Raw genomic sequence first — 12557 nt, 5'->3', positions numbered from 1 at the left:
GGTATACCACCCCAGCAGACACACACTGCTGTGCCTCTGCTTCCCCCCAGCCGAGGCACTGCAGACCCACATTCGCGTGAAACACAAATGCAATGAACACCGCCTTCCACCTCTCCAAAAACATTCGCCAGTGAGTTTCATTGGGCAAGGTGATAATGGAAGAGCCACACAGTGCAGAGATAGATACAAACTTTGTTCTTCCGACTCCAACTAGGTTCTTCCTGAAATTCATAGATCACACGCGGTTTGGCTGGGCCCAGCATCATATGCAATCTGACCTGCTGATGCTCCTGGCCATTTACAGAAACACTTTCTCCAGTTCCACAAATAAAGCCCATTCCATGATTTAACTTCATTTTCTGGCTACAAATTAAATAAGCGAGTCAATAAAACGTTGCATACTGCAATGTACTCTTACAGTGAATGGGGAGCCCTTAGGCAGAGTGGGAACATAAACAAAAATTAAAGCATGAGTCACAGAGAGCAAGTCAAATTAAGAAAAAGGAAAAAGGATACTGATACATGGAGGGGGTGAAGAAATTATAGACAGAGGGAAAAGTCATAAACAGAGGTCCATGTAGAAGTGGCTCTCAGGCATGGGCAGCGCACTTCAGAAGGAACCAAGCTATAGAGCTTTTTATGGGAGGTGTCCCTGCCCAGGGGGGTTGGAACGAGATGATCTTAAGGTCCTTTCCAAATCTAACTATCCTATGATTCTATGAGACCTTGCTCAGTTCAACTTTTCATTCTCATTATAAGAGCACCTGAAAAAGGAAACCTTCATCCTCTAAGGAGCACATTTACTTCTCAACAAATGTTGCTGAGAGTTGCACTACTGATGCCCACAAAGGAGCGTAGTTTAATCACTTACAGCTAGTTTTGGGCTGCTGCTGATTTGATGAGGATCTGCTGCTCAAGCTGCTAACGGCTGGAGCCTCATTTTCTGATAAATTGTCTCTGTGTTCTCTGTGACTGCATTTATCTCCCTTTCCTCGCTGCTGAGGTATCTGACATTACTGGATCTGTCAGGTGCTGGGAACTGAAAATTATCTCTCTTCAGTATTAAAAAAGCCAAGAAAAGAAAATGGATATTACTAATGGGCAACTCCAGCACTGCTGTTCACACAGGATATGGCAGCTCCACAGAGCTGAATTACATTACATATCAGCACACAGTTTGCGCTGCACAGGTGATACTGTTCTCCTTAACTGACTTTCCCTGCTAAAACAGACCAGCAAGCAAAAAGAAAAGTTGGAATGCAGGGAAAGCCCGCCTGATCTTCTCAGCTGTCTGCAGAGCTCAGGCACATCCCCACTGACCCCTCCAGTTTGTGTGCTGTGGTATGCACCATGCAGCTGTGCTCAGCAAACATAGAATCACAGAATGGTTTGGGTTGGAAGGGACCTTAAAGCTCATCCAGTTCCAACCCCCCTGCCATGGGCAGGGACACCTTCCATTAGAGCAGGTTGCTCCAAGCTCCATCCAGCCTGGCCTTGAACACTGCCAGGGATGGGGCAGCCACAGCTTCTCTGGGCAACCTGTGCCAGTGCCTCACCACCCTCATAGTAAAGAACTTCTTCCTTATATGTAACCTGAGGGGATCTAACATGGGGGATTTAACATGGGAGATCTAACATAGGGGATGCAGAAGGCCACCAGCAGTTCTCACCCGTGAGACTAAAGGCCAAACTGAACCAACACCTCCAGCAGTGGCAGAGGTATGTGGTCCCGGCAGACCCCCAAAGGCAGAGACCTGACAACGCAGCCAGGCAGCACGACACCCTACATGCCACCACTTCACAAGCAATGGCTCTGCCTTAACCCGACAACAAATCCAAGCATGCTGTGCATGACTGTTTCCCAGCTTGGTTCTCCTACCACTCGTCCTCTGCAGACGCAACGTGGGTTGGCCAGCTGAGGGGAGCCCAGCAGCCAGTGCAGAGGCTAGCAGAGCCCGGCTGGCCTGTGCTGCACAGCGAATGTGTGACACATCCAAGATACCCCGCACTCAGGCACACACAGTGATTCACAGCATCTATTTCAGATGCCAGAATTATTTAATAAACCAGTAGTAGACTTCAGGCTTGAAATTTCACAGGGATGTTTAGACTGAGAGCTCACACAGTGACAAACTTCTGGCTTTGAGAAAGACTGCAAAAACCTATCTTTGGTCGTTTACACATCCTCTTTTAGTGCGAGACCTGCCATCTGCCTCCTGCAGTTTGCCAGTTACGCTGCTGTATCACTAGCCACCATGGTGCTGCCGCTGTGCTACTATAGTGCAGACAAAAACCTCTTGGTTTATTCACCCACACAGTTTTTTGGGCTGTTGCTTGAGAAGGAACAAGTGGCTTAGGGTTAGAGGCAGAGGGCAGGAGGACTCAGTCATTTATATCACAGGCACTGCCATACAGTTAGGTTCTTCCCTTTTGGAGCAATGAGAAGCACCATACCCTCCCCCCACAAAGTCCAAGTGGGGAATCCCAGTGAGCTGATACCCCTCTGCCTGGCACCAGCCCCTCCATCATCACTGCGTCCACCCCTGTATCTCCTCCGCCCAGCTTTATGGACACTAAGCAAGGCCCCTGTGAGCTAATAAAAATGTCAGTCCTCCTGCAGACCACCCATCTGACCTTAGGCACAGCCAAATTCTCCCTCCTTGCATCAGTTTGTCACCTGCAAGATCAAAATCACACCCATGATTTCCACCCCTGCATAGCCCTGCAGAAGCCAAGCAGGGGGAGCAGTGCATGAAACAGCATCAGCTCTGTGTTCAGACAGGGGCTCTGTGTTCAAATGGGGGGCTAAATACACCTGGCACTAGTAAATTCATGTCCCCTGGTCCTTCTCACCTGCCTGAACCCAAATGCATACGGCAGACTGTTTAAAAACAGAGCTAATTTGAATTAAATAGTAGCCTTAACACATTCCAGGAACATTCCTAAAAACCAAACATTTGGATTAATTTGATTCAAAAGCCTCTGAACAAACACCCAGCTCTGCTGTTACACTGCTGCATTTGCCTCGCCTTAATAAATCAGGTCCCACTGTGGGGGGCTATTTATCTTATTCCCTTTACAACATAAAAGCCATTTCTCCAGTCAAACCTCTACATTATACAGCGTTATTTTCTCCTTTATCATAAGCCTGCTAATAGTCTATTTCATACAGAGGCAAAGCACACAGCTGAATGATGAAGGTGGCAGCAGAGAAGTAATCCTGCTGGCACAAGGGACCTCTCCCAGGACTGTAAGATGTTTGCAAAGAGTGACTCCAGTGCCACGCTGGCTGTACATCACTGTGATTACACTGACTGGGTTATTCTGATTTACTGACTAGAGAGATGGAGAGGCAGGAAATAAGCCCAGCAATGATGTATTAATGTATACTCCTCTCCAGAAGCTCAGTGCCTTTAAATATGAAAATGTTAAAACCATGTTTTTGATAAGCATGACAAATCACGTAAAGTTGTTACAATTTTATTAGAGGAAACATTTTCAAATGCATTGATTAAATTAGGAATAATGACTTGGACCTAAAGTTATAAACCTCTGATTTCATCAGCACTAATGACCAAGGGAGGAAGTCAGCATCTTCAGGGCCTAGACAAAGAGTGCACAGTGCACCACACCAGCCCTTATCAGCTGCAATGGATAGAACTGTGTGAGAAGACAAAGACTAGTGAGCCAAATCACAATCTACACATTAAACTGCTTCAGGTACCTCTGATTTTAATCAGTGTTTAGAATTACTTAGTTTCTGAGCTCCAACAAACATGGAGATATTGTAATCAAAAAGCAGCATATCTAAAAGCAGTGTTATTCTGTGCATATTCACAACGAAGCATACGGAGAAATGAATGTGTTCAACCTGTATTTGTCTTCCCAATGCAAATGGCTTCCTGTGTGCACCTTCAGACGTGTAAGTTGCATGTAAACAACCCACAGATCAAACTGCTAGCTCCTAACAAAGAATATGCAGTAAGGAGCTAGCTGTAAGATGGCATTCACCTTCCCACTGTGCTGTAACACCACCAATTCTTCTGACACAGAAAGTCCTACTCCTCCCTGATATAGCCACTGATCTCCCTCCACAGGCCTACTGAGAGGAAGAAGACAAGGGAAGGTGTAGACCTTTCACTGCACGTAAAGCCTAAGGATCAATTCAGTTGCCCCTTACTTTGTCGACTGACAAACTAAAAACATGATCATTGAGTGGGCCTAACCTGTAACCTGTATTTTGAGGTGCCATTTCAAGATTAGGGAGACCTGAACTTGATAAAGAGCAAAGAAATGGGCAAAGATGACTGTGCTTCTTCCTAAATGGGTCTTAAATGCATCTTCCCGGGTGCTGGAGATGGACAGGGCTTGTTCTCATCCCTGCCATGATTGAGACAGTCTCAGGCAACCATAACTCATCTCCAAATGCCTGTGCAGTCAGCAGACTGGGTGGAAAGCAGAGTATGGTCCTCCTGTCCTGCTTCCCAGGCCCTGAGGACTGGTGTGTGGCTGCTGCCTTCTTTCAGCAGAACCCAAGAAGCCTCTTCACACTGAAAATTAAGAATAGTGAAAGTACTTCCTGATGAAAACAATCAACTAAAACTAAATAGCGCGTGAAATAGTGCGCATCTAATCGGGACTTTTCATACTGACCCCTTTTATCCTTCCCCAACAGCAAACATTATAAAGGATGCTTTATCCCATTGTCTGTTTTTCCCCTCCACTGTTTAGCCCTTCCCCTCTTGCTCTGTGAAAATCCTAAACAGGAAGGAAGAGTGAAATGAATGTCTGCGATGTGTGTCAAAATACAGGTAACAGATTGCAGGAAAGTGAACTGCTCTTCCCTAAACTCAACATTTATCATTATCTTATGTGCCTTCTGAGATACCAGCAAACATAAGAAACTGCTGATGGACAAAGAAATGTTTTAACAAAGGTTGCACCTTTAACACTACAGAAGACTAAAACAGCAAATAGTACAGCACTGTGGAAAACCAGCAGAAGTATCTGAGTGCTTTCCTTCACCTGCCCTCTTTGATGCAGTTTGTAGATTTACGTTCTCTCTCTCTCACTAGGACCACATCACAGATAATGCATGATTAATTCATTCATCCATTCAACCTCACCAGCATAGCTTCATATGTCAGGTAAATGGGAAACATACTGATAATATACAGCTGTGCATTAACGTTCTTTCTGCTTGTCTCACCATGAGCTCAAATCCGAAAACCGAGCCTCACCTCAAACAGGGAGCAATGTAGACTAACCTCCCTTCAAGCTCCTAAACTCATGCAGTACCCTGGGCCCCCAGAGTACCCTGTATGGTGAAAAAGTGAGTTTCAGAGCTTCATCTCTGAACCTCTGGGAGACAAGAAAAGCCAGGAGCTTGTTGGCTGCAAGCTAGAAAGATGCTTTTTTGTGCACCCCTGTAATCTCCAGAAACACAACACAGAAATAATCTCATGTGTGTATCCAGGAACAAGAGAAAATGATTCACATTGTGCATTTCATGCAAATTCGGTCTAAAAGTCCAGACAACTAATTAATTCAAGTGGATTGCCATTATCAGGTTATTTTTTTTCTTAAACTGTAATTCCAGCTTCAAGGTACGAGTTTGGTTGCTTTTCTTTATTACAGGAATACATTTTCTAGCATTAGTCTGCATCTGTCATTAAATTTGTAGTGTGTGCAAACACTGATGGGTGGTTTTTAAGATCTATCAATCTCTGCTCTGTTGTAATAACTAGGAGCGACATCTTATACTGCAATTACACACATGAAATATTTAGAACAAGCGAAAAGAGAACACTGGCTACCCACAGACATTAAATATCTGACAGTAAAGTGAAAATAATACATGTGGAGTGCAGCTGCACAACATTATGGTAAATGAGTCTTTCCTCCACCTCTCAAGCCACTGAGTTTCAGCCTTTCTCAGTATTCTTATGTTTTTTGTTGTTGTAAATAAAGAGAATTTGTTTCCAAGCTCTTTCCATCTTTTTTTCCTTGAACTCACCTCTGAAAGACTTGATATGGCTAGAAAATTGATCAGTGAGTACATTTTATGCCCCATTTGAAAGCACATGATGTTTCTCATCAGTCCTCTTTGTAAGGAAAATGTTTCTGGCAAGTCCTTCTCTCCTCTAAAAATACTAAGAAGAAAGATGGAAGAGAGATGCATGGCAGCCCAGGACTTGAGCACAGACCTGTGCCCTTCAACTTCCACAGGAAGATTCCCTGCAGGTCTCCAGCTACAGGGTTGGATGCACCAGTGTAACATAACATCATTGAAGCTGCCACTGCTAGAAACCATGGTTGATCTGTTATCCCTCTGGGGATCACAGCTGGGTTGCTGTTGTCTCACAGGCATGTTTTAACCACAGCATGTGCTTAGGCAGTAAACAGTGTGATAGCAATCAACAGATCACTACCAGAAAGGCCTGCACTCAACACCTGAGCTTGTATAGGCACTTGCAGAACTCTGCAACTTCCATGACATAACATTATCTTGGCTGTTTACTTATGGTAGAAAGGAAAACTCACCTATCATGCAACTCCCATATCAGCTGTGCCAGCACATGAACGTCTCTTTGTACTATGTAAGTCAAGCTGATGTTTAACAAGTCAAGTGCAAATCCCACCATTGTGTTACTGAGCCCCCAAGGGATCTGGGGGGGGATGGTGTGTGGGGAGGGAGTATTCTGTTGTTAAGGAGCTCTTGGCTGTTGCAAAAACTGGCAGTAACAAAATTTACTGCCACAGTTTCATTGATTTCCATGTTTAAAAACGAAACCACAATCCAGTAACGGTTGGTGTTCAAACCCAAATCTTCATCTATTTATGGACCACTATTTACATGTGGGAGTTTTGTCTCCTAGAGCTGTCCAATTCAAAATGAATTTACAGCCCTGTCTTCAGACAAATAACATTAACCACAGAGTGACAAGACACTAGCATGGGAGAAATAAACAACCTTGGGCAGAACACACTGGGGTGCAAGTTAGCAGAGATGAAACTACAGGAGCAGAAGGAAACAAAAACAGCTAGTTATCCTTCAAAATACCAACACAGCACTCTCAACACTTTCTTTTCCTGTTGCTTACTGTTACAATTAGTGATTGGTAAATACGTGTGTGATAGCAGCAACTAGATGTCATAACAGGATGTTGGACAGCACTGGGTATGTAATGAATGACAACAGCCGGCCTAAAGGGTTGACTTTTAATATTGTTTGTATTATTCCCACTTTTTACTCATAAGCAGATTTCAAAGGGCACTCAGAACACATTGTCTCATCAGTTAGGCTATTAACACAGAATAACTGTGTTAATAACAATTAAAAATAAATGCTATCTTATTAATAAAAATTACAGTAATAATAGTAAATTACACTGCATGAAAAAAAGCCTAATAATTGCAGTGGTTTTCTTGTCCATATTATTACATGCACTGCTTGTTGGATGGGGTGAAATGTTTAAGACATTTCCTACGTTATCCAAGAGTAATTTTTAAACTGAACTGGAGAAGAGTCTGTGAAAAATGAAAGTACATTTAATTGCAAAATGGACTCAAGACACGCATCGAGTCAGCTAGTCTTATCAGGCTCCCTTCATCTGTCATTCTCATCAAGCAACAAAAATGGAAAGTGGGTGAGAAGCTGTTTCAAGTGCCTCCAAGCTTCCCACTGATGTACTGTGAACAAAAGGTTCAAGGTTTCTGCGGGAAGAGTAACAAACCCACCAGGACTTCATGAAGGGTGCGTGTCCCAGCTTCTCTGGGAAACCTGTGCTAGCCTCACCACCCTCACAGGGAAGAACTTCTTCCTCAAATCTAATCTAAATTTCCCATCTTTCAGTTTAAAACCATTCTCCCTCCTCCTACCACTACAAACCCTTCCCTCTCCAGATTTATTGTAGGCCTCCTTTATGAACTGGAAGACTGTTACTAGGTCTCCCCTGAGCCTTCTCCAGGCTGAACAAGCCCAGCTCTCTTGGTCTATCTTCATAGGAGAAGACATTATAGACTAAAACTCAGTCTCTTCAGCAAGTCAAGCGTGGCCCACAGTCAGTCTCTCAGGTGGTCAGAAAGTCTTCACCCAGGCATACACGGAGGTGTGTTAAACGGCACAGCTTAGGCACACACTAGAAATCAGTGGTTATAGTCAAGGATGATAAGGTGGCTATTATAAGAAAAGACACCCAAGCCTCTTTCCTATGCCTTGAAAAGACAAGGGAAGGAGTAGGAAACCTACAAATCCAGTGAGGCTAAGAAAGGGCAGGACCTTGCTAGCTTGTGCTGCAGCAGGAATGCCCCTGCTAGACCGATGGCAAGTCCCAGCCAAAGGGCTGTGCAGGTCAACAGCGATGAGGCAGCAACTGCAGGAGGCCAGAAGGAGGTGAAATGTAGACAAGGATGCATCATTTCCTGTCATACGGGATTAAACACAGCCCACATGCAAAGCAGTTCCACCAGGCATATTGCCAGTGTGCAGTTAAGGGGAAGGCAGCACCTGGCCCACAGAAAGGTCTGCAGGATTGCACCTTCGGGAAAGGTGGGCATCACTCCCACCCATCTGCCATGGAGCACACAGGGTCTTCAAGACCAAAAGGAAAAGCAGGATCCTGCCTCTGTGCAGCACACTGGTCACAGCTGCTGCACGCACCAAGACACCCTGCTCCTGGTTCTGCTCACGGGGAGATTTGCCAAGGGGAAGGCAGCTGGCAAGAGCTAGTAAATCCTTCAGCTTGAGCTAGCTGAGATCCTGCTGAGCCCCTGCCAGCTCTGATGGTGGGTCAGATAAAGAGCTCTGCGCTTCAGGTAGCTCATAAAAAGAGATTAAAGCAACACAGTCAATGAGACAGTTTCCTTCTATTTGCCCGCTCAGGCAGAACAATTTCCCCTCCAGATTAATTTCTGCCTTCCTCCACTCAGCGGAGGAGGCTGTAAATTGGCCTTATTGGGAGGCATGGGAAAGCCACAGCTAGAAAGGAGAGGGACACAGCCAGGAAGGCCACGCATCCCTCCTCTGTGCTCACCCTCCTGGCACTGGACCATTCCTACTGGATGAGCATGCTTCCTGCTGTGGCAGACACAGACGCATAGGCTGCAATGCAAATGTAAATGAGTGATTACGAAGATAATAAAAAAAGCATCTAGTTGTCACACAACTAAACAATCATTCCCGTGGCATTTAGAGAATCTATCCAGGCTGATTGTGGAGGTCCATAAGAATGGGAGATACTCTTTGTTCCTTGCAAAAGTGGCTTTGATGAGGGAGCATGAGACAAGTATTAGCAATGTGCCTTAAACTTTGTCAATAATGCAACATGGAAGCCAGAAGATGCAGCTGAGATGTGAGAACAATAGATGGAGATTCTGCAAGATAATGCTCCTTTCCTCCAAGGACAGCCACAACACACGAAAGCTCCAGGCATGGTCAGCTATCATGTCAGCATCCCCATCTTCTCCAAGAAGGGCAAAGCTAGCTCCCCAGGGCTCAATATCTCTTAAACCTCTCCCTCAGAGACAAAAGAGAACAAAGAAGTGATAGAGCAACATCGTATAGTAGCTATCCAATTACTTACCGTACATGAAGACCATTTTGGCTGTGCTTTTCCCTAAGATTTGCAGAGCACCACTCAACTGATGTCTACATCAACAACAAGCACTTGGCTGCCTGGCAAAAGGAATCCACTGACTAAGCCTCAGGTATGGAACTGCACAAGAATTTTTTGAGGATAGAAGTCTGCAATAGCATACACACATGCTCTCACATCCATGTGCCTAACATCCATGTTGTGCTTCATACCAGTAACCACAGCACGACAGAAACACTATCACTCCAGTTAACCAGCTTCTTAATGAGTCAAGATTTTGTGGGTGTTAGTTGACATTTCTAGGGATATGCAGTGTAATCATGAAAAACAAGATTCTCTTCCAAAGCATTCTGTTTGCTTTTCCAAGCTGAGTAACTGACAGGTTGCTATCTCCAATGCATTGAAAATATCTGCTGTATAGTCGCCAAGAATCCCTACTTCCTTTAGCACAGTCTGAGGTTTCTGTTACTGCACCAAGAGTCTCAAGAGAACAGCAAGATAATCTACGTTCTCCTATCTACAGCATCTGTACTGTAACTGCTGCTTACTATACCCCTGCGTGGTGCCTCAACATGTTTACACCTGGGGTTGCATTTACTGCAAGTTCTTTGCAGATGGTAATTCTCAACTTTGTTCCCTGTATAGAAACTATAATCTCTCAATCTGGTTCAAACTTCTGCCATGTGACAGTTAAGTACAACATCTGAGCCCTAAAGTCAGGTTATTAAATTTACTTCGAGATCATGCACAACAGAAAGCATCAGCGTCCACCAGGAGCCTATATAACAATTAAACACAGAGCAGAGGAGCCTTTCTCAGCTGTCAGGTGGCCATTCATGCTTTATTTAGTTTATTAAGTGTATTTCTGCTGGTTTGAAATGAAGATCTCAACACAGTTTGCAGACAAATATACTTTCATAAAAAGCAATCAGTTAGGATTTGTTGAACTGCACAGGTGTGACACAACAGATTCAGCCTCACCCCACAACAGTAACGGGCAGCTTAACACCATCATCTTCTGGCATGCACTTCACCTCAGCTGCACCCTCTGGGAAGAGCTATAATGTTATTAATATACTTACTAAATATATGAAACCAGCCATAGCAATTCCTGAATCGTGCATCCTCCGGCACTCCATTCCTGTGACAGCTAAAAGCAGAAACTGTTCCATGGTTATGTGGAGCTGCTGCCATGCTTTCACAGCTGCAAAGCATCCCGTGTACAAGGAGGTCGCTTTAATTAGTGGATAACATTGAAATGGTTTCGGAAATGAAGACGTTTTCCTCTCTCATTTTCTATTTCACAGCCTGTCCCAAGTATCTAATTATATATATTCACACCTCCGCACAGAATTTAATGGGAGTGGAAAGAAATTGTTCATCTGCAGGCAACACACCATTTTTCTCTCTAATGTGGGAAGCTGTTAAGTAAAATGTCACTAGGAGAAATACCAGGTGACTTTAGATTATTTATCTGTCCACACAGTCTTTGCATACACCTTGAAATGAAAGGTTCCCTTCCAATAAAAAAGTATATACAATTATAAGAGTTGGCAATTAAAAAGGCACTGAGAAAATGCTCCATTTCTAAGCTGGTGCAAATCTTCATAGGTCTGCTGCTTTTAACAGACCAACATACAGCAAAAGTTTCATGTTTCACTTGTCAGTGGGAAAGAGTCAGGTAAAAATACATCTTCAAGTCCCTTGTTTCAAGATTTGGGGAAGATTTAATCTTCTTGCACCAAACTCTCAGGGGTTTTGCTAAAAATAACCCCAAACCCCAAGATGTGAGGGTGGCAGCAGCCTCAGAAAGCCAATGGCAGTCAAAATTCAGAGTTATTTGTCTTGCTTCTAGCAAAATAAAACCCACCACTTACATTTTCCTACCAAGTAATTCCTATTACTAATGACATACTAATATTTTTACAACTTTATACAAATTCATTTTCCATCTGGAAACAATGGAGGGGGCACTCAACAATTACCTCAATGAACTACACATCCACTTAATAGTCTGCTAAAGAGTTAATTCCTACCAGTTATGGAAAACTTAAGTCCATTCTCTGAAAGCTCTTTAAATCAGATGTTTTCTGCACCTCTGACCAGCACAGAGGGAACAGGAGACCTGGGAAGCCAACATCAAGCAAAACAGGAAACTTTCTTAACCACAAGCTACTTTCTGACACAGGCAATTCACAAAGCAAAAGCTACAGAGTAAGGAGGACCTCACTGAAACTTCATTAGAAGAATTGCACTGAAAGAGAATGAAAACCAAGGAGCCAACATCAAACAAGATCCTGCTACCTCAAGCTCCACCTGGGCCGGGGAAGGGAGGCCTTAAGGGCACTCTGTGAAACAGGGCTCACACCTCAGCACTGCTCAGTGCATTCTTCCTACAGCCTGTGCAGCACTTGCAGGTGGATGGGAGCCACTGAAATGCCATCAGTGACCCTGCAGCTTCCCAGGGACCATTCCCCTCCCTGCCAAAGGGTCTACTTTGGTTACCACGACCATAAGCTTCCACCACACAGAGATGCTCTAGGACACGTCTCCCTCTCTGCCGTGTCCCCTTTAGCTCAAAACACAGCAGGCACCTTCAGCACTCACAGCGCACACATGCAAACTCTGCTGAGACACAGCTGCCTCTGTCTCCAGATGCAGTTTTTAACACACAAGGCAGAGGCAGCACATGCTGTCAAGGGCCTTACTCTAGGTCCTCATTTTGCAAAGGGGTAAGACATGAAACACGCAGGCTGGCTACATCCACCCCACTTCTATAGCCTTGTGAGAAGAAGGATGGTCTCAGCCCACAGCTGAGACCTGTAGGTCCTCGACACGTGCACACAGGCTGACAAGAGAACACAAAACTGACATCTGTCCCCAACCACTTGAAACTTGGGACACTTGGGTTTGAGGCATAAACTTTGCAAGTAATGGTTTGCTGCTGTTTTCATTGGGTTT

At 44.4% G+C, this 12557-nt stretch overlaps 1 protein-coding gene across 4 annotated transcripts in view; it reads right to left on the bottom strand.

Moving 5' to 3' along the window:
• Positions 1–12557, bottom strand: part of PLCL1 (phospholipase C like 1 (inactive)) — a 210120-nt gene that overhangs the window by 61163 nt on the left and 136400 nt on the right. The window contains exon 1 of one of the 4 annotated variants that reach the window (XM_062619704.1): positions 10679–10783. The exons of the other annotated variants lie outside the window; for them this stretch is intronic. Within the exon in view, the coding sequence (XP_062475688.1) occupies positions 10679–10768 (90 nt within the window). The 5' untranslated portion in view covers positions 10769–10783. Of the gene's footprint in view, positions 1–10678; positions 10784–12557 lie in introns of those variants that run through there. 4 annotated transcript variants of the gene reach the window in all.

Source organism: Pezoporus occidentalis, unplaced genomic scaffold (genome assembly GCF_034315485.1).
Source record: "Pezoporus occidentalis ecotype Australia unplaced genomic scaffold, CSIRO_AGI_Poc_V1 ctg213, whole genome shotgun sequence".
Classification (NCBI taxonomy): Eukaryota; Metazoa; Chordata; class Aves; order Psittaciformes; family Psittacidae; genus Pezoporus; species Pezoporus occidentalis.
The sequence above is the reverse complement of the archived record's forward strand: the minus strand, read 5'-3'. Positions and strand labels throughout refer to the sequence as shown.